This window comes from Microdochium trichocladiopsis (genome assembly GCF_020744255.1).
Source record: "Microdochium trichocladiopsis strain MPI-CAGE-CH-0230 chromosome Unknown B0I36scaffold_10, whole genome shotgun sequence".
Lineage (NCBI taxonomy): Eukaryota > Fungi > Ascomycota > Sordariomycetes > Xylariales > Microdochiaceae > Microdochium > Microdochium trichocladiopsis.
The window spans coordinates 285574-309751 of record NW_025763553.1 but is presented as its reverse complement, the minus strand read 5'-3'; the positions used below and the strand labels follow the sequence as shown (position 1 = coordinate 309751).

General features: G+C 57.4%; 8 protein-coding genes across 8 annotated transcripts; 2 read left to right on the top strand and 6 right to left on the bottom strand.

Annotated features, from left to right (window-relative positions):
- Positions 1-702: 702 nt before the first annotated feature.
- Positions 703-2522, bottom strand: B0I36DRAFT_275179 (aldehyde dehydrogenase domain-containing protein). Its single transcript, XM_046151367.1, has 2 exons — positions 1910-2522; positions 703-1840 (listed from the first exon to the last, which is right to left on the bottom strand). Exons 1-2 carry the CDS (start codon positions 2365-2367, stop codon positions 751-753), a joined length of 1548 nt encoding a protein of 515 aa, XP_046007000.1. The 5' UTR covers positions 2368-2522; the 3' UTR covers positions 703-750.
- Positions 2523-2834: 312 nt separating this feature from the next.
- On the top strand, positions 2835-3754 carry B0I36DRAFT_333208 (Endoribonuclease L-PSP/chorismate mutase-like protein). The gene has a single exon (XM_046155189.1). It carries the CDS (start codon positions 3220-3222, stop codon positions 3673-3675), a length of 456 nt encoding a protein of 151 aa, XP_046006999.1. The 5' UTR covers positions 2835-3219; the 3' UTR covers positions 3676-3754.
- A 136-nt stretch (positions 3755-3890) lies between these two features.
- B0I36DRAFT_434782 (quinone oxidoreductase) lies at positions 3891-6086 on the bottom strand (the record flags this gene model as incomplete). Its single annotated transcript, XM_046162726.1, has 3 exons — positions 3891-4949; positions 5473-5621; positions 6023-6086. 3 exons carry the CDS (start codon positions 6084-6086, stop codon positions 3954-3956), a joined length of 1209 nt encoding a protein of 402 aa, XP_046006998.1. The 3' UTR covers positions 3891-3953.
- A 77-nt stretch (positions 6087-6163) lies between these two features.
- Positions 6164-7198, bottom strand: B0I36DRAFT_333205 (3-hydroxyanthranilic acid dioxygenase). Its single transcript, XM_046155188.1, has 2 exons — positions 6778-7198; positions 6164-6681 (listed from the first exon to the last, which is right to left on the bottom strand). The coding sequence occupies exons 1-2, from the start codon at positions 6956-6958 to the stop codon at positions 6308-6310; spliced, it is 555 nt and encodes a 184-aa protein (XP_046006997.1). The 5' UTR covers positions 6959-7198; the 3' UTR covers positions 6164-6307.
- Positions 7199-8064: 866 nt separating this feature from the next.
- B0I36DRAFT_251420 (uncharacterized protein) lies at positions 8065-9446 on the top strand (the record flags this gene model as incomplete). Its single annotated transcript, XM_046150615.1, has 2 exons — positions 8065-9115; positions 9175-9446. The coding sequence occupies 2 exons, from the start codon at positions 8065-8067 to the stop codon at positions 9444-9446; spliced, it is 1323 nt and encodes a 440-aa protein (XP_046006996.1).
- Positions 9447-9829: 383 nt separating this feature from the next.
- B0I36DRAFT_353538 (heterokaryon incompatibility protein-domain-containing protein) lies at positions 9830-11198 on the bottom strand (the record flags this gene model as incomplete). Its single annotated transcript, XM_046157219.1, has 2 exons — positions 9830-10308; positions 10424-11198. The coding sequence occupies 2 exons, from the start codon at positions 11196-11198 to the stop codon at positions 9830-9832; spliced, it is 1254 nt and encodes a 417-aa protein (XP_046006995.1).
- Positions 11199-11938: 740 nt separating this feature from the next.
- On the bottom strand, positions 11939-14485 carry B0I36DRAFT_353537 (uncharacterized protein; the record flags this gene model as incomplete). The annotated part of the gene is made up of 1 exon (XM_046157218.1): positions 11939-14485. The coding sequence occupies one exon, from the start codon at positions 14483-14485 to the stop codon at positions 11939-11941; it is 2547 nt and encodes an 848-aa protein (XP_046006994.1).
- Positions 14486-18508: 4023 nt separating this feature from the next.
- Positions 18509-19625, bottom strand: B0I36DRAFT_387640 (cutinase). The gene is made up of 2 exons (XM_046161200.1): positions 19339-19625; positions 18509-19261 (listed from the first exon to the last, which is right to left on the bottom strand). Exons 1-2 carry the CDS (start codon positions 19498-19500, stop codon positions 18788-18790), a joined length of 636 nt encoding a protein of 211 aa, XP_046006993.1. The 5' UTR covers positions 19501-19625; the 3' UTR covers positions 18509-18787.
- Positions 19626-24178: the final 4553 nt, after the last annotated feature.

Genomic DNA, 24178 nt, shown 5'->3' with positions numbered 1-24178 from the left:
CGAATGACCTGCGAGGTCTGGCGAAATAAAGTGGTCAGTCAGAGGATGGGGGTCTGAGCGCAGTAGAGGGTGAAAGAACGAAGATCGGGTTGTGAGATTCTGGTGAGTAGTTTCTTACCAACATGAGGCCCAGTATGAGGCCGAGACTCCGACAGTATCGACAATAAGTATGCTTACACACCACCTGGACTCGTGTCAGGCTCGCTGTGCTCCCTGTCTGTGATAGTTTGCGAGCGCGTGCTCTAGTTATAAGGGTAAGTCTGGGTTGAAGAGGCTACAGGAAGGTGTTGCTGTTGAGGTATCGTGAGAAATGAGAGTGCAGTGCGAAGTAAGGGTAAGGCCGAGGAACTCCGCCTGAGGTAATATGCTAAAGGCTGGGAACAGGCCGTATTCAAAGCCCTGCCCATTGTTCTCATGTGCTCCAGCTTGCACATCCCACTATCTTGCACGAGATACGACTTTTCACCCGCCAGTGCCACTAAGTGAGCTGGGGGGTCGCTCATTTCAGCCACGAACTTTCACTTTGATCCTTCATCGATGTTATTGTGCTAGTGGGCAGCCCAGAACACGACTGAACTTCCCGCTCAAAATGGCCTACAACTTCCCAACACAACGCTGCACGCAACAATGGCACCTGACGGTTGGTAGTTGCTGTCTCTTACCACAATGAGCACCACCACCATTACCACACGATACGAGCCATACGAGAAAACTCATGCACGCTATATTTCGATAACTGACCAGAACCAACTACATCGGAATATGCAATGTCCGTACAACAGTGAATACCTCGCGGCTGTACTCGCCACCCTCCCTGCCCGTGCCCGAGTTCTTCATGCCGCCAAACGGCGTGCCGAGCTCCCTGACGAGCCAGCAGTTCACCCACACCAGGCCGGCCTCGATCTGCTCGCCGACCCTCCTGATCCTCGCGGCGTCCTTGGTCAACAGCACTGCCGCAAGGCCGTTGGGGTTGTCGTTTGCCAGCTCGATCGCCTCCTCCTCGGTGTCGAACTTGGCAATGGTGACCACGGGGCCAAATATCTCCTCGCGCATGACGGCGGACTTGGTCGACACGCCCGTCAGCACCACAGGGTCGATCCACAGCCCGTTCTTCGGGTCCGCGGGAGGTATTGAGCCAGTAACGAAAGTCGCCTTCTCCTGCTCCGCGAGCTCCAGGTACGATCTGATCTTGGCATAGTGCGGACTCGACACAACCGCGCCAACACGCTCGCCGCACTTGAAGTTGTCTCTGACAAACTTCTCGAAGCGACTCACGAACTCGTCGTAGATGCCTGACTGCACGTATACCCTGGACCCGCAGAGGCAGATCTCTCCCTGGTTCTCGAATGCCGCGGTGGCGGCCGTCTCGACGGCCTTGTCAAGGTCGACGTCGTCAAAGACGAGGGTGGGGTTTTTGCCGCCCAGCTCGAGCGAGAGGTGCTTGTATATCTGGTCCGCGGTGTCTCGCCTGATCCTGATGCCTGTCGCCGTGCCGCCGGTGAAGCTGACACCGTGGACAAGTGGACTACGCACGAGCGCCGAACCAGTGGTAGGACCGTCGCCGAACACGATGTTGATGACGCCTGCAGGGATCTCAGCCAGTCGCAGGACCTCGGCGAGGAGGAAGGCCGACATGGATGTGACTTCGCTGGGCTTGGCGACGGCGGTGCAACCAAACGCCAGGCAAGGCGCAATCTTCCAGGTGAGGAGGTACAAGGGCATATTCCATGGCGAGATGAGGGCAAAGACACCCGCTGGAGACCGGTGCTCATATGTCAATGCGACATTGTCGATCATGCGGGCGGATGTGGACTGGTGGAGGATGAAGGTGGAGAAGTAGCTGTGATCACAAAGGTGAGCATGAAGGAAACCAAGCCATCACATTACGAAACGTCCCAAAAAAACGTACTTGAAGTTGGAGATGGCCCGATCGACCTCGACCCGCGCCCGCGCGAGCGTCTTGCCCTGGTCTATGCTCTCCCACACGGCGAACAGCTCGTGATTGTCCTGGATCAGCTGCGCAACACGGCGCAGGTATGCTGACCGCGCTGCTGCCGTCGTCTTCTTCCACGTCTTGAAGGCCTGGGTGGCTGTCTGAAGCGCCTGCTCGACCTGGTCTGCACTGGCGACGGGCACTTGGGCAAAGACCTGGCCGGTCTTGGGGTTAACCGAGTCGATGTGGTTTTCCGAGGGCACGTAGCTGCCGCCGACGAAATTGTGCATGACGAGGCCTGCGGTTCCGGTACTGCTGGCGGAGTTGGCCTTGATCAAGGCCTCTGCCTTTTCGAGCGTGTTGGCAGCCCAGGCATCGCGTAGGGCGGGGCAGCTGGTACTGCTGCTACCGCTGGGTGTATTGACCGAGCCCATCTTCTCTGGCTGCTGTGGGGTGAGTTTGCGACAAACGGAGATGTAGAGGGGAACAGTCGCTGATGGATCTGGTGATGGGACGTGCCAGAAGGACTGTCTGCCTGTACAAAGTGAGGCAGCGAATGCAGCAGATGTCACGGGCTGGATAAGGACAGAGCGACGTCGACCGCGCCTGCCTCTCTCTCTCCAACCCGGGCCGTACTCCGCATGGCCAGCACCAGGACCCGCCCAGGCCTTCGGGCGGAGGCAGCGGGGCATGGCTATCTGTACAGTAGGTACACTGTATGATATCCCCACTTGGAGCACCATTTCTGCAGATCATTGGTCAGAAAAGTGCGCGGCCCGATCGCATGGTGCACTTCCGAGCTCCCATACAGTGTTTCCGTCTCAGTCATCTGCACTATAATGCGCTTCCCAGACAACGGCTCCGGGCTCGGTAGCTGCACTCTCGCGCTCTCGCCCCAAGGCCGCAGGGCTCTTCGGAGACGGAGCTCTGGTCAGGAACGGCGTGAGGCTGCCCATGCCGGAGCCCCGCCTCTAAGCTGTGCCTGGCGAAGCACCCGAGGCGTCGTTTGTGCAAAGCTCCCTCGCCGAGACCCTGACGGCGGACGGAAGAGAGCCCCACCGTGGGGTGTGTCCTCCTCGCTTTTGTTAGCCTCCAAGAAATCCTTCACCTTCCTCTCTCGTCATCAGCATATTCTTCTCCGTGTACTCTTTTCAGATTCTTGGAACCAGTCTGACATCATTCAGCAATTGCACAAAATCACACGGACCTCTACTAAGCAGCTCTGCCTCCCAACGAAACCACCTCTCCATCCTCGCGTTGTCACATCCAACAACACCACACCCACAATGGCATCCCCCAACGGAACCTCGTACTTCCTGCCAGCCGAGCGGGCCCAGGGCCTCGCCAACTACCCGCACGCCCGCGTCGTCCCGGCCTCGCAGCAGATCGTCTTCGTGTCGGGCACCTCGTCGCGCCGCGGCGACGGCACCTACGCAGGCTGCACGACCGACGAGGCCACGGGCAAGCACACGCTCGACATCCGGCTGCAGACCGAGGCGGTGCTGCAGAACATTGAGACCATCATCCGCGGCGCCACTGAGGGCCAGTGCGGCATGGAGAGCGTGCTCAGCGCGACCGTCTACCTGACCGACATGGCGGACTACAAGGGCATGAACGAGGAGTGGAACAAGGTCTGGCCCGACAAGACCAGGGCGCCGTCGCGGACGTGTGTCCAGGTCGCCGCGCTGCCGAACGAGCGGCTGAACGTGGAGATCCAGTGCCAGGCGCTGTGGAGGCAGTAGGAAAAGTGCAGGGAATGGAGATTGATGGGGAGGAAGGCAATGAATGACATGAGCGTTGAATACAATTTAATTCGAAACATGAAGCCGACTCCGTATGGTTGTGTCTCATAACAACGCCCATCAGAGGCCAAGGCAAACGAGCGTGTCAATGCGCTTCATTGCCGTGACGATTGACGCCAAGGAGTATCACAACACATGTGCCACGACGTCCAAGTAATCCTGATTGTCATGTTCTCATTTCTATGTTATTATTCCGCATAGCCAATACCCCCCAACCTCTAAATCTTGACAATCAGCTTGCCTACCGTCTGCCCACTGACGAGGTCATCCTGCGCCTGCGCAACCCCCTCGAGGCTGTACTCCTTGCCAAAGTGGATTTTGACCTTGCCCTCCTTGACCAGCGCCAGCAGCTCTCCGCTGCGCAGCTCAAACTCCTCCCTCTCGGTGATGTAGTTGGCCAGCGTCGGCCGCACCATCTTGATGTTGCGCTTGCTCAGGTCGAGCGGCTTGACCCCCGCGATCGCGCCGCTGCTGTTGCCAAACGTCACAAACGTGCCCTTGCGCCTCGTCATGGCAATGTCCTTGGCCAGCGTGTCCTTGCCCACGCCCGAGAAGACCGCGTGGCACCCCTTGCCGCCCGTGATCCGATTGACCTCGTCCTCGACGTCGTGCGTCTTGTAGTTGACCACGTGGTCCGCCCCGTGGCCCTTTGCAATCGCCGCCTTCTCCTCGCTCGAGCACGTCCCGATGACCGTCGCCCCGAGCGCCTTGCACATCTGCACCAGCAACCCGCCCGTGCCGCCCGCCGCGGCCTGCACCAGCACCGTCTCCCCAGGTTTCACCTCGTGCGCGTCGCGACACAGCGTCCAGGCAGTAAGGCCCTGGAGCATGATGGCCGCGCCCTCGCGCGTCGACACGCCCGGGGGGAGCTTGAGCACCCCCTTGGCCGGGGCGACCATGTACTCGGCCATGCTTCCCGGGGAGAAGACGGCGACTTTATCCCCGACCACGAGGCCGTACTGTTCCGCGGGCACGGAGGCGCCAATGGCCTCGATGACGCCCGCGCCCTCGCGGCCCGTGGTGCAGGGCAGCGGGGTCGGGTACAGGCCGTTGCGGACGTACGTGTCGACAAAGTTGACGCCCGCGTACTCGAGCTTGATCAGGACGTCCTCGGGGCCCGGGGTGGGCTTGGGCACCGAGTCGGAGAGGGTGAGGACCGAGGAAGGGCCGTGGGCGTGGAAGATGACTGCCTTCATTGTTGGTGATGCCATTGTCTGATGTGTGTATTGTGTATGTGTGTGTGTGTGTGTATGTTTGGTGTCAATACGAAAGGAGGGAAATGTGGCTACCAGGGTTCTTCCTTTGTTCGTCAACACGCAAAGCGTATGTTCGCAAACACAGAGACAGACAGACAGACGAGCCACGAGTCAATGCCAGCGAGGAACAGATCTCTGAACCCTTGAAAAAACTCAGGAATAAAGAATACCCGGGCCGTGTCCAAACAAAAACGCACAATACCACACCCCGCTTCAAGCCTCCTCCGCAGACCGGAGTGCCCCACGCCTATTCACGCCAAGCTGGAGTTTGGAGAAAGGTGCCCACATCAATCAATCCCCACTTACGTAGTTGTGCTGCTCCTCACGCGCCCCACTGCGCTTGTTGTTCCCCTCACGAAACCGATAATTACGTGCGGCTCTTTTCACAGGTGACAGGGCGTCTTGTCTCCCGTAGCCGTGTGTCCCCGATCCGATGCCGCCGTTCTCGCACGAGATACCTCCAACGCCCACTTTTACTAACCAGACAGCCTAGACAGCCCTCGGCCGGGTCCTGTCGATCACTTATCGGCGACCTGTTCATGTAGCGACCGACATTGGAGCATTGTTCTGACCAACCATGCACATCTACATGCGCCTCTTTGCTGCTCAGATGCGGATCGGTTGCAACGGCTAGGCGGTGCACAGAGTTAACACATCTCCTCTCAGAGATCCGGTCGCAGATCAACGGACGGGGACCTGCTCGCCGGCGGAGGTCGGCCCCGCTTGCCCATCTGTCAATGCCAGCGTGCCGGACGCTCCCGGCCAGGACGGTACTGGCCGGGCATTTTTTCCGTCCCGGTGGAGTCTTCGGTCTTTGTGGTGCCGGCACGCACAATGCTGTGGTGAAGGGCGGGCCACTGCCAGGTGGCTGTGGTAGGGGACGGAAGCTCGGATAAGCAGGGTACATGGCCGAAAGGATCCACATGCTGAGCCGCCTGTGTGGAGTGGAGGCTGTGTCTGCCCTGACCCCAATGTTCTCCAACTTTGCAACTGATTGAGGGCGATCGTTGAAGGGTGACGAATGTGCTTACTGGCTGTGACGGTCTCGCATGCTCGCTGCAGGATGGGATAGTGAGAGGCTTCAGGCTCTGCCATCGCTGAGCTGCTCGACACAGTTTGTGCTGTCCGACTCGGGCAGCGACAATCCACAAGAGACAGGGAAAACTCCCTGGTTCACGGTTCAAAGAATGTGGTATTATGCTAGCGAACACATGAAAGAACCAGACCTGCTGAAAGAAACCACGCTAAACAAAGAAAGTCACGACAACACACAACCCCTTTCTTCACAACTGCCCCAAAATACCCAAACCCCAATCTCACATTGCATCAGCAATCTCGCCGCACTTGGGGCACTTGCGCAGCTCCTCGTTGTTCTGCCACTCCCGGATCAGCGGCTTGAGCTGGACGCCCAGGTCCACGCAGCGGAACACCTCCTCGCGGATCATGGTGATCTCGTCGTGGTTGCCCTTTGTGCAGTACCACCGGAGGCGGTCCATGGCGCCCTCGGGCCGCGTGCGCTCCATGACCAGGCCCGTCGTGTCGGCGAAGCGGATCGGGTTGTGCGGGACGTTGCCGGGCAGCATGAACATCTCGCCCTCGGCGATGTGGACGTCGCGGAACTGCCCGTTCTCGGCGATGCGCAGGAGCATGGCGCCCTTGAGCTGGTAGAACCATTCTTCCGTCTCGTTGACTGTGGATGTGTGCAAGGGAGCGAGAGAGTCAGCCGGGGGTCAGACGTGTAAAAAGGAAGAGGACGATGTGGATGGGGAAATGGTCTGAAGCATACCGTGAAAGTCGTTGCGCTCGTTGGGGCCGCCGACGACCATGAGGACAAAGTCGGCGCCAGAGTAGAGGCAGTAGTTGTTGACGGGGGGCTGCAGCTTTTCCTGGTTGGTGGCCAGCCACGAGGCAAACGCCAGGGGCGCGGGCACGGGAGGGCTGCCCTTGTTCTCGAGAGGCACAGACATTTTGTTTGCGGTGGTGTCTGAGGTGAGCTTCTGGGAAAGAAGAAGCGACAGGCAACTGTTGGTGGTTGTGGAGTTGCGTTTGTACGGTCTGGAGTCGCAGGTGATTGCTGGAGAGGAGTGGATGGATGCACTGACAAGGTCTAAGATCTGATAAGAGACTGGGCTATTTTCACGCCAACGGCACTTGCACGCTGGAACCTCTTAAGAGCTTGGCCGATTGCGTCGAGTTACGCCTCCACGGCTACCGAGAGACCCGACCTGCTCGTCGGCTCGCGACGCCGAGCCCACCTGGACAGGCTACCTAAGGTTGGGGAAGCAGCGGCTGGTGACTAAGCCGGGCTTGGCGGGTGCGGAAGTGGCAGGACCAGGGCAGAGCAGGGCAGGGCACGGAAGGCGGAGGGCGGGAGTGCGGATAAGGCACGCCTGCCTCGCTGGGGCCGGTCCGAACACCCACAACAGGCAGGCAGGGGACGCCATTGGGGCCAGCCAGCCAACCAGCCAACCAGCAACGCGACCGGTGTGAGACAGACAGAACAGCCCTAAGGCAGGAAGGAAGGAAGGAACGTCCCTTCGGAAGCACCAGCATGCTAGTGCACGGCTCCCCACGTACGTCACAAGTGATTGCTTTCCCCTGGACTGGATGCTCCCGCCCTGCCCGCCTGCTTCATGTTCCATGTGTCTGCTCTGTGATTGCTGCACACAAAGACACCGTCTCCTCCATCCTACGATTCCTTTTCTCCCTTAGCCGTCCTCCTCGCTGCTCTCCTCAGTACGCCGACTCCCAGAAGCGGCCCCGAGACAGATCCCAGCTGCCCGGATCGACTCCACCCGGTCCTCTGATTGGCCACAAGCTGCATTCGGAACTGCGCGGGACTGCCATCTCGCATTATTGCCTGCATTTCCCACTTGCTCGGGAGCTCATCTTGCATATCCCCAGGCCGTCGGGCATCGCTGCCTCCAGACCGACTTTCCCAGGCCTTTTCCATTGGTGATAAGCTCGGCACCTCGTATACTTGTATACAACGACTCGCACTCACCCACCTCCTCCCGTCTCCTTACCGTCCCCTTTCACATCCACCATGGCCCCTTCCAGGATATCAGACGATATGGACAGAGACAGCATTTCGAGCAGCAGCAACAGCAGCACCTGTGGCTGCACCGCCACCGGCTGCCATCCGCGGGCTGGTGCTGCTCGCATCAACGGCACCTCTCTCTACCGCATCGACACCCACACCCACATCATGCCCCGGAGCCTGCCTGACCTCTCTTCGTACCCGGTCAACACGGAGCCCGGTGCCGACAAGCCCTGGCTCGACCTCCGCCCGGCGACCAAGCCCGGCGCCGACCCGGACCAGATCGACATGTACGTCGGCGGCAAGTTCTTCCGCACCGTCGAGCCCAACTGTGTTGACGCCGAGATTCGCATCCGCGAGATGGACGCGGAGGGCGTCGACGTCCAGATCCTCAGCACCGTGCCCATCTTGTTCTTCTATGACCAGCCCACCGAGCCTGTTGCCATCCTCGCGCGCCATCTCAATGACCACATTGCCGAGGTCTGCTCATCACACCCAGACCGGTTTGTTGGTCTTGCAACGGTGCCCCTACAGGACGTCGCCGAGTCCGTCAAGGAGCTCGAGCGGTGCAAGAGCTTGGGCCTCAAGGGTGTCGAGATTGGAACCACAATCGGCGATATAAACCTCGACGACCCCTCGCTCGAGCCTTTTTGGATGGCCTGCCAGGACCTCAAGATGCCCGTCTTCGTGCACCCGCTCGGCTACTCTCTACCCAAGGAGAACCAAAAGCGGTGGTCCAAGTACTGGGGCTCGTGGCTCGTCGGCATGCCTTCGGAGACCGCCCTCAGCATCCTAGCGCTTACTTCTTCCGGTGTGCTGCTCAAATTCCCCAATCTAAAGCTCTGCTTCGCCCACGCCGGCGGTGCTTTTCCTGCCCTTCTAGGCAGGATCCAGCATGGCTATGATTGCCGGCCAGATCTGGTAGCCGTCAACGCCGGCGGTGTCAGCCCCACGGATCACATTACGCACGGCGGCTTCTGGGTCGACTCGCTTGTGCACGATCCCGACTTGATGGAATTCTTGTGCAAGAAGATTGGCACCGACAGGATCGTGCTGGGCAGTGACTACCCGTTCCCCCTTGGTGGTAAGTCTAATACGTTTTCATCCTCATGTCGCCAGAATGCATACTGACTTGTCTCATAGAGGTTCCTATGGCTGGCAAGATGCTCTGCACCGAGCCCCAGCTCGACAACTTCCTCAACTGGGACGAGCGAGCCAACATGCTCGCCCGCAACGCAATCGACCTATTCGAACTGGACGACAGCTTCCGGACAAAGTTCGAGGAGCGACTGGCGATCTTCAAGCGCAAAAACCAAATCGGCAGTGTTGCGAAGCAGGAGATCGCTCCCGTGGCTGAGAAGCTGCATGCTGTCCAGCCACCTGTGCAGATGGTCCAGTCTAGCGTTGCGGTATAATTGAACGGTGAAGTCTGTTATTTTGCGGCTTGCCGCCTTCTGAGATTCACCAGCAGGTTGTTGGCCCAAGTTTTCTTATGGGCTGTTCCGGCTGTGGCATTATAATGAGCAGGATGAGTAGCGTTCAATTTTGTGTTTTGTGACGAGCGGCTCTGTGGCGTTTTCGAAGGCGTTTACCTACTAGTGATCTAGAACAGCACTCAGATTGAAATACGCAACATGGAGATATATATTATTTTGTCCTCCAGATTTAGCACTGGGTCCTATGCTACCGGTCCTTGTCTCGACTCTTTGTCTAAGGATATGGTCAGAGCAGGTCAGCCAAGGATATCACAAACCCTTTCAGACTCTTCCCAAATGTAAACCTGGCTGAATGGACAGATTCATGACTTATACCAACGATATAATGGTACAGTTTGCTCAGTCTCCCCAGGGAAGACGAATCCGATATGTTCTTCTTCCTGGAAACTTGCTTCTGTTACTGCTCTTTGTTCTTGCTCTTCAGCGGTATAAAAGTGCTCGCCGTGCACCGTGTCGAGAAATCTACCCAGCGAGCGCATTTCAGACCCTGCTCTTGTAACCCCTACCGGACAGGTATAGAAAGCAACCTTTTCGAAAACGTAGCCTAGCACTCTGGCTCTGTGCCCCTCGTCTGCGTCCCGCGTGTAGAAATGGTCGCCATTGTGCGTGCCGAGATACTGATACACCGGAACGGTTCCTGGCTCTCGCCTGCTCCAGACGAAGCATTCCACGCGCTCAAATCGGTACCCCGCTTCGAGGGCATAGTCGTCGTTTTCTTGAATGGTGTAATAATGGTCGCTTACTGCCGTTGCGAATGATGAATGCAGTCGAGCCTCGCGCTCTAAAAAGGAAAGTGGTAAGCTTTCAAAAGAAAAAAAATCAAGGGAAATCATCATTGTCATCATCGTCGTCATCATCATCATCATGCGGCTTTTTCTGCGGAAAAAGGTCCATACCAGTATAAGGAAGTTTGTCGATCTCCTCGTCGAGCCGCCGGCGCGCGCTGTCCTCGCCCTCCCCGTACGCCGCCACCATCCACACGCCGAAGATGCCGAGCTGGCAGTAGGCGAGGTCCTCGGGCTTGGTCGTCTCGCGTCCCACGGTCCACTTCCTGCGCTCCTCGATGCTGATGGTCTCCAGCGCCTGCTGCCCGCGCAGCACCGTCAGGGGTATCTTTGTGATGTCGTGTATGAGCAGGGCGAGCGAGTCCTTGTCCCCGAGTCGCTGGCGTTCGGCCGAGAAGAACTCGACGTGTCTGGGCGCGAGAAGCTCCTGCAGTGTCCAGCCCCGGTCGAACCATCGGCTCTCGCGAAACGGCGCGATCCACCAGTCCGTGTCATCATGATGAGGAGGATGATCCGTGTCTGGGATGCGGCGCCGATCGGAAGAAGAAGCGCTTACATCGCTCAGATACACGTAGCACTTGGCCGCGCGCTCGTACCACCTGAACATGGAGATGATGGCCTCGGAGAGCTCCGCGCTGCTCTCCTTGTCGATACAGCAGCTGTCGACCCAGAAGTACTCCAACGCGTCGTGCGCCGCCGCCTGCTCGCCGCAGAACACAATCTTCTTGTACCCGAGTCGGTGGTGTGCCCGGCCACTGATGAGGTCGGCAAAGGTGACTTCTTCGTCGCCCCATGTGTGTGACAGGATGGCATATGGCGGAACCTTGTTGTCAGGAAACCAGGTCCAGAGGAGATTATGGTGGTCGTCGAATGACAGCAGACGCATGGCGATTGTGGTCTTTACTGGGGTCAAAATCTGGTGGCTCGGTTATGGTTGCTTGATAAAAGCAATGTAGTTGAGCTAAGCTTGGGAACATCTAGGCTACCCCCCATAATCACCCCCGCTGCCCGATGTTACAGAGTCGGAACTTGCGATGACAAAGCAAAAGAAGTCCTCTTATCTTATCACAGTGCACAGGGGTCCTTCTTCTGGTCCTGTAATACTACTGGGAACACAAAGGCATAGGGTCTTCCAGGGGTCCTTGGGACGACTAGTCCTAGTTCGGACTTCCCTGGAAAAAGGCTGACAGGCGGGCAAGCCATCGTCTCGCGGCTGACGGTCCGAGTCAGAGCGGAGTAGGGTAGGTTTTTCCCTTGGCAACGAGAAGTTACGGGCAATGCTGGAGTGCCCAGGGACGAAGTGCTGTTAGATCGATAGACTTGCCCGTAGCAGCAGCATTATCACCCTGGAATAGAACCCGGGGTTGCAGACGATTAACCTGCAACGGACAAGGAAAGGGCCATTCACTACTGTGGAAAGTAATTTACTTACGGTCAGTTATGCGCAGTTCCAGGCAGCTTATCCGTTTGCAATAGGTTGGTATAGTATGTCAGGGTGCACAACGAGTGTATTCAGCCAGTCGCATTGATAACTCGGGGCGCACAATTTGGACGCTTTTAACACTCCTTGGTCGACCAATAAGCCATCATGAACAGACGACCGGCGATCCCATATCTCGAGTCCAGTCAGCCACCGCGGCCCTCGATATAGCACATAGCCACACGAGCGTCGAGTTCGGCATCGCATCCCCGCTCGCCAGGCTGGTACCACCACTCGCGTTCCCGGGTCCGCGAATGCTCCCGAAATTGCTTCCTCTTCCCGCTATATCTCTCGACCTGGCCGAGTTCGGGGAGGCGCCGCTGCCGCAGCACAGTCACGAGGTACATGAGCGCCTGCTCCAGCGTGCCGCCGGGATATCGCACTCGGCCCTGCGCGACGAGAGCGAGCAGAGCGTCGGCTGGTGTGGCATGGCCATGCTCGTCATCGTCGTCGTCATCACCATCATCGTCCTCGTGGTCATTGTGTCTGTCTGTATCGTGAGAGCATCCTGGATTCGCACCTCCGCCGTTATCCAAGCCACCGCCCTGCTCTTTCTCACCCGAGACGCCTCCACGCTCTGGATCCGCCCCCAGACCGATCAGGAAGAGCAGGAACTCGCCCATCGCGCGCGCAACTCGCCCGGTGTACGCGCACGCATACCCCGCCGGGTGATCGTGCATCTGGTCCCCGCCGAGCCCGCCACCATGGAGGACAAACTCGTGAATCGCCTTGTGCAGCAGGTTCATGCCCGTCTCCCTCGTGCACATGTTTGTTCGTGGGGAGACGCCCAACGACGTGCATCTCTCGTCATTGTTGTTGTTGTTGTTGTTGTTGTTGTTGCTGCTGTTGTTGTTGTCGTGCTTGATGTAGCCCTCGCTATTATCCTTGTTAGAAACGTGGACATAGTTGATGTCCGCGCCTGCTTCCACGAGGAAGCGGATGCTCGCCCGGCCGACGGCGCGCAGCCCGAGCCACTTCCCCGGCGTGAGTGCCCAGATGCGCAGCCTGACCTTGTCGAGGACGAGCTGCCGGAGCGCGAGGGCCCTCTCTTCGCTTGACAGGGACGACAGCATCGGCTTATAGAGCGGCAAGAAACGCTGCTCCCAGAGCTGCGCCTCGTGGGCTTGCTGCTGTGCGGAGCTGGGATGAGGAGGAGGAGGAGGAGGAGGAGGAGGAGGAGAAGGAGGACAGGTCGGCGGCGCGGGGCTACCTCTCGCGTCTTCGTCAGAAGCACGGGGAGCCTGGTCGCTGTCGAAGCGGACCATGGTTCTCACCATGTCCGGCACGTTGGCGGCGCCTTCGGTGCTGAGGAGGAGCTTGATCACGGAGAAGAACGCCGGGTCCTCCAGCGAGGTGCAGATCCCGTGTTTGGCAAGGAGGAGCTCGACCGGAGAGGGGATTGCGCCGAAGACGCGGTCCCAAAACTTTACGGCGGGATACCGGAGATTACTGGCTCGTGGTGGTATGTTTGGTGATGTTGCTCGCGCACCATGCACACTAACAAGGTAGGCGACTCCTTCGCGGGGAGTGAGGGCGGTGGTCTTGAACTGCGGACGTGGGGCACGAGAAACATCCTCATCCTGATCAGCAGGTGGCACGGGCTGCTCCTGCAAGTCGAAGGCGGCGTCGAGATACGTCAGCAGGGGAGTGGTGCATACATGCGGTGGCCGCTGCCTGTGCCAGTCCAGCCTCCGGCCCGTGGAAGGGTGACTGTGGCACGTCTGGTTGATGTCTGCTCCTGCGGCCACGCAGATGTCCAGGAACCGCGTGTCCCCTCCGCTGGTGGCCATGTACTCGGCCGCCATGAATATGGGGATGTGGCTATGCTTGCTGGCGTGCTGCTCTCGCAGGGTGTAGCTGAAGTCGACCTGTGCACCCGCGGCACGCACGAGCTCAAACACGGCCATGTCGCCTCGGAGGCAGGCCGCGCTCAGGGGCGTCAGGGGCCGCTGGGAATTCCGATCCGGACCACTGCTTAGCCCTTGCACCATTGCCCAGTTCACCCGCCATGGCCGGCCCTGCTCGAACAGCACGCGCAGGAACTTGAGAGACCTCGTCAGCACCATTGTTCCGAGCGGCATCTTGGTCACCACGGCCGAGGCCTGCGAGTGCTCCTCTCTGCCAGTGCCGTTGGCACCCCAGGACGGCGTCTCGGCCGTGGCGCGCACAAACGCCGTCAGCTGGGCTTCGTGCTGCGGCTCGGCGAGCTTCTGTGCCAGCGCGAGTAGATCCCACTCCCACTCCATTCCATCGAGCCCGTTGTAGTCGCGAGCATCGAATCCGGCGCCGAGCTCCAGCAGCAAGTCAAAAGCCTCCGCCTGCCCAAATTCCAACGCCGTCAACAGAGACGACCGCCTCGCATAAGTCCGGTGATATGAGTCCACGCCTTCCACGTAGGTCATCCCTGAATGCCTCACAACACCGGGCGGCGCGCCGTGCGCAGCGGCCTTGCGCAAGGCATGCAGGTTGCCGGTCATGCAGCCGTGCCTGTTGGCTGTCAGCAGGGTTCCAGTGGTGCCGAACAGAATGTGCTCGAGCCGTTGGCTGAGGAAGCGCGAGCATTGCGACAAGTGCGAAAGCGCCAGGCAGTCAATCTTGTCCTCCCGGCGCAGCGTGCCGACGGGATGGCCGATGAGGTATCCTAGGATATAGTCGAGGATCTCGCCAGGCAGGGATTCGAGCCGCGGCGCCATGGTTTTTCCACGCGCATTCTTGCTTTCGATGGTTGCCGACAGAGACAAGGCAAAGTTGATGAATGTGACCTACCACGTGGTGACAGCAAGGAAGGAGGTGTGGATGCTGACGAGAACCCCTGTCCCTGGACTTCTATGGGCCAATAAGCACTAAAGTCAGGCCCTCCCGCGGCGACGAGCTACAGACCACATTTAGCAGAAGGAATCAGAACCGCCGCGCTAGGCAGTGTAAATCTTATTCAATGAGCTTCTGGGCCAGAGCAGCGGGTGTGATAGCATCGACAGGGAGAATGCCGCATTCGATATCCAATCTGCCGAGGCTACTTCCAATGCACTCATAAAGATAATGATGAACATATATTTCGAAGCAGGTACGGAACTTGAGTGTTTCAAGAGTGCCCCGTCAAGGCTCACAAGGGTTTTTTGAGGGCAATTACTACACGGGCATGAAGAATTGCTACCCGGGCATGACTCTTACACGGGCATGACTTCTATCGCCTCTGATTCGCTCATTTTTTTCCTTCGACCCACAGGTACATCAGTGCAAAGGCGGTGAAGCAAGCTCTCTTAACAAGGCCGTGCTTTCGGTATAGTCAGAACCAACCAGGTCAACCAGGCCTCTAGAACAGGTCTTAGGCGTATATCAAAACAAGGTCTGGTTTTCAATACAGAACACGGCCAATTCCAGCACGCCCTAGAGGGCAGCTATCTATATCTCTATCCTCTAACTACTATAGATGGAAGAACCTCCTCGTCGCTGTAAAGCAGCTCCCACTGACTCCTTCGCCTGCGAATGCTAGATTGCGTCTTCCGTCCGTTGGCACGTACTCCTGTAGTTCTTCCAGCTCCAAGAACAGCTGACCGGCTGCGCGTCTGGCGCTGGGATGAGGCACTGGCCTGGCTACTAGCCTGGCTGCTGGCCTGTTGGCTCGCTTCCAGAGCAAGCCTAGCTAGCGTTGACTTGTTGTGACTTCCTGGTGGTCGACCTCGTCTGCGCCCTGTCGCTTGGCTTGCTGGATTGCTGGCTCGTTGGCCACTCGGCTGGCTGCTTGCCTCAATGGCTAGCCGCGCTGGAACAGCCTGTGTGGTGTTCTTAGGTCTGCCACGGAGAGCAGTGGCGATCTTAGGGTCGAGGATTCGTCGGTATGGATCTCGAGAGGATGGCTCTCGTAGGCGCCACCGAGGATGGACCTCCCATTTGGTGAGAGGCGTGCCACTCACCAGCTTTGAGTAGATTGTGTGGCAGCAGGGGATTCCAAGCTCGGTCGAAACCGAGCAGTCCTCACTGCAATCGCCAATGGGGTCAGGGAACGGATTCTTCCCCGTCGGCATTGCTTTCCTTGCTAGCCGATATTGTTTGTTGATAAGCCCGAGACCCTTCGAAGAGAGTGCTGTCCGGGGTTCGCCTAGATACTCCGAGCTGGACCCTATGTACTCTCGCGCGGTAAGTACCTCGTCCGCTGCGCAGGCGTCGTTGAAATCTCGCTCCTGGTCCTTCATCATGTCCTGCATAGCCTCGATAAGCCGATAGAGATTGCTCATACCATTTAGGAGATAGCTCTTGATGTTGTTGTTGCTTGCTTCTGTCCCAGATGTGACGCGTATGCCGAAGTTGCGATAGTTGCGAATGAAACATCGTGCCCACTGCGCCCTGACAGGCATGTAGGTTCCATGGAGATACCGCAGGATGGCCCGCTGATCGTCAAATTTCCTACAGAGGCTTCCCCACGCCTTCTCGTGAGCCTCCTCTGTCTCCGCAAACAAGACGACCTTCCACATCATGAGAACCCCTCGATGGCTATGAGGGACGACTTCAGCTGTCTGCGCGTTGACCAACTGTCCGTCTTTCGGGCCGAGCTCAGCCTGTGCCTGTGGAGCGTAGTCCTCCCCGTTGCTGCTGTCGGGACTACTACTGCTACATTGGCCCTTGACCCACTTCTGCTTTGACTTGAGCAAGACGTTAGAATTGATGTGGTGGATGCACAGCTGCTGCTGTGCATTAGGGAACTGATCATTCAGGGCGGCCTTCATCTGACCGTCGAAGTCAGTAATGATAACGTCCGGTTGGCGAATAGAGTGCTGCTCTGAGATCTGTCGAATGCTCTCAGAGAGGAACTGGAACCCCTCCCGTCTCTCGTTGTCGATCAGACCGAACGCCGCATTGTAGACAGAACCAAGGCAGGTCTGTCCTGTTGCTTGGAATAATGGAAGCTTGAAGCGGTTGGTGTTGTATGTGTTGTCGAAGCTGATGACCTCAGGAAACCGCTTCCACATCTGGAGGCAGTACGGAAAGGTCCAGATAAGACCGATGAGGCGGTTTGGCTCATCATCCGCCCACTTAACAAGATAGGGAATCTCCATCTCGTCGAACAGCTTGATCAGTGCTGCAGTAGGAGTGTGGCCGCTCAACTTGTCTCGACTGATACGAGACCTGGCGTTATAGATATCCTTTCGTGTAAAAGATGACTCGGGATGCTGCTCCAGGACGATCGCGCGTACGTCACGGGCCCGAATTCCGACCCGACGGCTTGTCGATTCGACTGTTGCCCTGATAGGTGTAGTGAGTCGTCTGTGGGAGGGATGGGCGGATGGTTTGATACTGGCCCGGTGGTTATGCTGGCTATGCTCGGAATTATCGTGGTGTCGTAGAAGCCATCTACCCTCCTCCAGTGCTTCGGCAATGACCATCCATTTACAACCATACTTTCGAGACTTCCGTTGCCGAATACCGGTACTCTCTGAGGGGCGTGGTTCTCCGAATCGATCGCATTGGAAAGAGTACCGGATCTTCCGACCCTTATATGAGTAGGCATTTCGTCGAACAATACCGAAGCCATTAGCCTTCGCGAAAGTATTCACCCACTCGAACAGGACTTCGGCTGACAGCGCTGGGTCGCCTGGGATAGGTGGGTTCGGGATCGGGTCAGGGACAGGCGACAAGGGGTGGTCGGGCGAGGGCGGCGAGGCGATAGGCGGAGAGTGCCTTTCTCGGGGAGGCGAGTATGGCGGAGATGATTCGAATGGAGTTGAACTGAGCGGCGAGTAGCCCCATATCTCGCGCCATTGGCGGACTCGTTCGTATGACCGGACGAGCTCGATGGTAAGTCTTCGATCTGTCCCAATCACCTCGCGCACTAGCCTAAGGGCGGACTGAAACTGGGGTCTTGTTGGAGAGAATTGTTCTTGTGCTGATTGTTGTGGAGAGCAGGCAGGTGGCTGGTCGATTTCCGGGCCTGGTATAGGCATTCTTACTCGTTGCGACCGTCTTCCTCGGGTTGGGAAATCATTCGATAGGTGAATCTCATGATCGAATCGCAGCTCCCATGGTGGCTCGTTCAGCCCACGCGATCCATGGGGGCGTGGAGCGGTCGTGAAGGTCTCTGGGTACGAGGCGAAAGCATTATAGAGTGCCTCGTCGTCTCCCACGCTATAGTGTGGGCCAATGCTCGTCCCTGTGCTATTAGACGAAGGTGGTCTTGAACTCTCAGATTGGTTCTGCCGCTGTCGTTTTCGAGGACGTAATTGATAGCTTCGAAGTCGTTGGTTGCTTGCTGAGCTAGATCGAGAGCCGGGCTGGGATATAATGACGGCCTTGATCGCGACAGGAAGAGTGTCGCACGCACGGATGAGAGCATGGTTAAAGGGGCAGTTGATTTGACTATGAAAGAAGGAAAGAGGGGACCAATTTCAGCACAAAGGAATGACCTGCTTTGTGATGCAGATGCCTTGGAAGATGAGGCTATTGGATATTCCTGATACAGCGTGTGTTTGAGTGTTGGTCTCAGCAGGGGGCCTAACACACCACGCCTGGAGCCCTGGGACCTTGACAAATATGGTATCTTTCACGAACAATCATTATCAGTAGGCTTGACATGCGACAAGAGGTAATTGGTGTAGTAGCTAGCTAGTGAATAGCTTCCATATGTCTCGTCGATCGTCGTGGTGGAGAGCTAATCCCGAGGTACAAGGGAAGCGTTGGCAGAATCTAGATGCACTAACAAAAAGGGATGGACCAATCAGAGGCTGCAAAAGGTCATGCCCGTGTAAGAGTCATGCCCGGGTAGCAATTCTTCATGCCCGTGTAGTAATTGCCTTTTTGAGTGGTCCATTCACGGGCCATTGACAAAGCATGCCCCCTCGGTACCTCAACGCTCGCCTCGCATAAGTTCATTGTGTAACAGCATATCTACAAGCCATCAATTCAACCGTCGAATCCTCATTGCCACATGGTCATTGCCCGTCAAAGTCGTTCCCTTGCTGTCCTCCTCTCTTTCTGACCGTTCAGAGCTCAGCCGCAGACAGCTAAGCCTTGCTGACCATGAAGGCAGCGCCCTGGGGAGCGAGCGGCGAGTAGTCCAGGTGGGCCGAGGTGATGGTCAGGGTGCCCTGGCAGACCTTGTCGCCCGAGCGGCAGATGATGAGCGTCTTTGCCGTGTCGAAGCTGGGGATCCTGCCGCCGTCCTGCTGCTTCTGGGTGTCGCCAAAGGTGACGGCCGCGGCGACCTTGGCCTTGACGGCGGTCGAGAGCTGCTCGACGGCGCGGTGGACCAGGGCGGCGCCCTGCGAGTAGCCGGACACGAAGATCTTGGCGCTGGGGCACTTGGTGGTGGCCGCGATGATCTGCGCGGCAAAGGCCTTGGCCTCGCTGGCCGGGGCGCCCCCGGACTGGAGGTTGCCCGCGAGAGAGGCGGAGTAGGGGACGCCCTGGCCGGCGACGTTGGCCGTGCCCAGAGAGGCCTTGACGGCATCAATAAGCTGCGGGCCAGGGTCCTGGCCCTGTGTGTGGGGAAAAGGGTCGTTAGTGACCGCTTCTGTGATTGCAAGAGCAGCACCGAAGATACAGGGCGACTTACGACGTTGCCAGCCTGGCTGGTGCCGCGTGCATGGAACATGATGTAGGGGCGGCAGCCGCCATTGTCAAGCTCGTTGATGGTTGTGCCAGTGGCGCGCTCGGTGAGAGGAGCGGCAGCCACAGTGCAGGCCAGAAGGGCGATGGCAGGAGCAGAGAACTTCATGTTGACGGTCCGGATTTATTTATCTCGAAAGAATGTACGGGCTTGTTCCTGGTGTTGGACAGAGGCGTTGGTCGGGAGGATAAAGAGAGATCTTGTGGACGAGGACCGGCCAAGAAGTTGGTCTTGCTGGACTGGAGCGGAACCACAGCTAGCACGAGACCATGCATCGTGGCAGAGAGTGTCAAATATATCATGATTGCGAGTCCTCACTGAACGCTCTCCATTTCATCCCCAAGCGGACCATGTTCAGGGGTGGTGCTGTACACCTTCCACTGTCAGTCGGATGTTGGGGTCCGAAGTTAACGCGCAGGGGTACCCCACAGGGGTTCGTCTCGCCGACAAAGACTCCGACTGCACGAGAGACTGGGATAACCACCACACCAGTCCGCGGCACTTGCCTGAAGCACCGGGGCCAAGACTAGCCAAACTTGGTGGCTCAGCTCGGGTTGCGCTGCTCGCTCCGCCAGCTGTGATGAGCGAAGTCCGGATACATGAGATCCACGCCAGAACAAGGCGAACACCGGTGGGGAATGACGGGTGGGGAAGACGACGGATCAGCATTCGTTTCAGGGTAAGAGACTGTCGACAGGACATGTCCCGAAACTAATCAAATAAATCATGAAAGGCTAGGGATGGAGAGAAGCAATGAAGCATGATGGACGAAAGCAGTCCTTTTGGAAGGAAAATGGAAGGTCGCAAAGGATCCAGAACCCGGCGGTGGTGTACGCGGGCCACCTTCCCACAAATCCTGGCACCTCCGCATTCCATCGATCGGATGCTACCGGCTATCTCTAACGAAGGGGTGGGTCAACCCCCCTGTTTCCACGCTCAGCCTGTCACACGGTAGCCGGGTATCTACCAATCTGGCAGTTGGTGACAGGAGGGCCGTGCTTCATGCTGTCGCGCCAAGGACGATTGATCGATGAAATGGTCTTTGGGAGAAGGAGAACTGGAGCTCAGCACAGGGGTGTGCACCATCTTATAGTGTTATGCGCCCACGAGGTAATGATATCTCCACTTTTCCCTCGAAAGGGTGAAAACCTAATGGGGTGATACGTTTCATGGGAAGCTGGGGGTCCGGTGCAATACTGCCCAGTTGGTATGCTTCCTAGCTTTCTAGAAAGTTGCGACCATCTCACGCCCATGCATTCGTGGCAGTCATGCGTGGATGAGACGTTCCGATGGCGGTCCGCAGACGGGGCCAAAGCGGCTTTGCTTGCCTCATTGGGGAGCTAAACAACATTTCGCCGGTTCCAGGGCTTGAGCAGCTGAGCAATTCGACAGAGAGATTTTACCAGCGAGTTGTTGCAAGCCCCATGAAGTGCCTCTCATATTCATTTCCGTCATAGTAAACCTTAAATCCGTAATGGCCACCCTACACAAATGCTTTCAGTTTGGACCGGACAAACAACCAAGTTCAAACACTTTCCTGTACACTGGCACAAGGGTAGCAAAGTCCCGAAGAGCCCCATGGCGCTGCCGGTCCAAATAAAGTTAAAGGTTCAAAGTGGCGTAAGTCAAGCACAGCCAGTCGGATATAATAATCCGATGGCCCAGAGCCAGACGGCATGGGTGTATTCGCAAACACGACGTATGATTGCATTAGCACCGGCAAGTAGTGCGCCGTGATTCTAGTGTTTCACAGGCTGCTTGATGGGCATTACAAAGCCAGATGATGTTCGCGATGTGCTCGAGGGTCGACTGGCCAACGGCCGAAACGTGACAATCTTCCTTCCACACGTGAAATGGCTCAGTGTGGAAGTCTTCGACGAGAGGATACGTTGGTGCTGGCCGTGTCTTGTATTCGTAGCAACAACAGGGAGATCACCGTAGATTTGCTTCATAGACATATACTTGAAAAGAGACGCCGGCAATGTGAAAGATGGATGTACTCGAGACGAGGCCGATCCTTTCACATGTCTTCGGTGCCGGATCTCTTGTCCCGACACAGCCTCTGCTCGATGAATGGAAATTCCTGACAGGACACCCCCGGCCGAGAGCTTTGGAATGTGAGACAAAGATAAACAACCGAATCAGTGGCTTGAATCGTTGAGCCTCGTTTACGCCTTTTTGCGGAAGCTGGTTGTCGTGTTGGACCAGCGATGGGTCGAGAACAGACACCAGGGATTAGATATTGACCGTCTCCTACGTGGGTTTGCCCAGCAAGGTTGCTAGGTTTATTGAGGTGAACCCAAATAATAGAGATTGGCTATCGACCCTGATAACTGGCAGGATCCGATGTGAGACCCAAGGCGGAGAAATCTCCGAAAAGTCGTTATGATTTGCAGGATGGTCGTTCGGAAAGACCAAACCTTAACCACGAGGCTGCGGCCAGGCTCGTCCCCAACAGGGGGCTTTTAACCTTATCCCGCTGACATACCCCGATCTATCATATTGCCGGGCTGGCAACCTAACGACCGAGTCTAGATGCATGGAGACCTTACATGTGAATCTAGTGCTGGTTCATTTGCTTTCGCCATAATCCGCCCTAAACGGTTGCAGAACTTTGAGTCGGAATCGGGTCAATCACAGTCAAGTACAGAGATGGCCTTCTGCCCAATCGAACAAAGACACGATGTGGGCGCTAGCCAAACTTGGAATTGAGCACAATGATTTAGCTTGAGGTTACTGGCGGGTGGATGCTGCCCACCCCATCCCGTGGGTGCCGTGGCTTCGGCCGATACATGCCCCGGCGCTTAACGGACGGAAAATGTAACCTACGTCCGTGGAGAATAGCCTGCGATGCCGGGTTTGACACCTAGCAGGCCAAATCAAGAGCATCCCTCCCGCACTTGGGGTCTGCTGGAGCTGTTCGGTGCTGCTGCAATGCAGGGTACCCGCGGGCTCGCACGGGGGGTGCTACTGCTGTTGGTGGCTCCGATGTGTAATCAGTTAGGCCTATCACACACAGCAGCCCATAATAGGCGCGGCCAAACACCCCAAGACTACCGGCTGGGAAGTGAAAATCTGTTCTGAAGGGTAAGCATCACGTCAAAGCCTGGCCCCGCGAGAGCCACGTGGATGCTCTGCGGCTGTAAACTTAGAAGTAATGCTAAGAACGGAAGCGCAGGCCGTGACCGCTTCACGTAATTGGACGTTTTCTGGCATAGCGCGTCCAAATCAGGTACCTCACGATGTCGCTACCGATGCAGAAATCTGGAAAGGCTCAAGTGGAAATTACAATGGATCAGTTCGGCAGACGCACAACCCCTGGCAAATTGCCCCGGAACAAGTCTGTGGGGAGCATTCCACCCCGCGCATAGCGGGCGGGAATTATTGGTTTTCGTTCCCCAGAAGCCGACAGAGGTCGTAATGCTGGTCCTTGAACCACGCCAGAGGGGCCAATGCAAATACATCGAGCACAGTATTTCTGCGTTGCCTATCACGCTCACAGTATCCAAGTGAGACGCTCTTGTGCTTGACCAGTCCCTCTCGGCAGAGCCTAAAAAGAGTTCCTTGATCAGACTTGGTGACGACACCGGCGCATTCATTGCTTCCTAGGTCTACGCCCATCGTGCGCTCCTGAACAGTTTCTGTGTCGCGCCCGCCCTGTCGAGAACACGGACCAGGCTGCTCTCGCCGTCCTGGCATCTGTTCGTGGTATCGAGGCGGTTATGTCTTCCCCGAACCGGCCTCATTTTGGAGTTCTAGATCTGCCGGGTCATGGCGCCAACCTTAACACCGCGGGACGACATCCGCCAGCGAATCAACAAGTGCACTATCAAGCCTCATGGCAGTTGCCAAGAGCTGGTGCAAGCGGTACGGCCTCGGAGAATACTCCGTTCGAGACCGGGTACCATGTTCTGGGCGACAGCCACGGCGATCGCGACGTGCTTTGTCAGCCGAAATAAAGTAAGTGCCAACCTTTGTACATGACTCTTGCAGTAATCGGCCCTGTATTGCGCAGAGGGGTGACCGGCCACTGCCTTGGCACTTAGGAAATGTATAAAGGCGCCATGGCGTTGAAATCTCTCCTGCTTGGGCAACACTGCCATCAATCCCAGTCAAATCAAGACGAGATTCCTGTGCCAGACTCTCAAAATGCTTTTCCGTAACAGCAGCCGAGGGTCGTCATCTGACCATCCAGACTCTCCCAGGTCGCCAGTCTCGCCGCCTTGGGGACAGAGCCACGCCGCTGGCGATCCTTTGGAAGTCTTGCCAGAGGATGAAACCATTGAGCCGTCTACTTCAGCACCCAAGGAGAAGAATGGAGCGAGCCCCCTGGTAGTGCGTACCCACGAACTGAATCCCCGTCTGCATGTTATTATACTGACAACGCCCAGGTCTTCACGCAGACACATGGAAAGAGGGGGATTCATCGGAAGGGGGGTCATCAGAAGGGAGCCCCCAGCCATCTGCCACGGCCACTACACCCTCGACGCCGCGCTTCCACGACACTCCGCGGCGATGGAGCGTCGCAGCCGCACGTCGGGCCTCCACCGCAAGCCGCCGTGTCTCTTTTGCGGTCCAGAATGCGGCGCACCACATGGATATCCTGCACGACCGCGACGGTGAAAATCCGCTCCACCTCCGGGTCAACGAGATTGTGCGTGTGCAGTCGGTCGACTACACCAACTGGTCGTCCTTCAACGCTCGCCGCTTCTCCCAGGCCGGTCCTGCCCCGTCAGCCCATGCGGAGCTCGAGGCCCGGCGGCGCAAGTCGATTGTCCGACAGGGG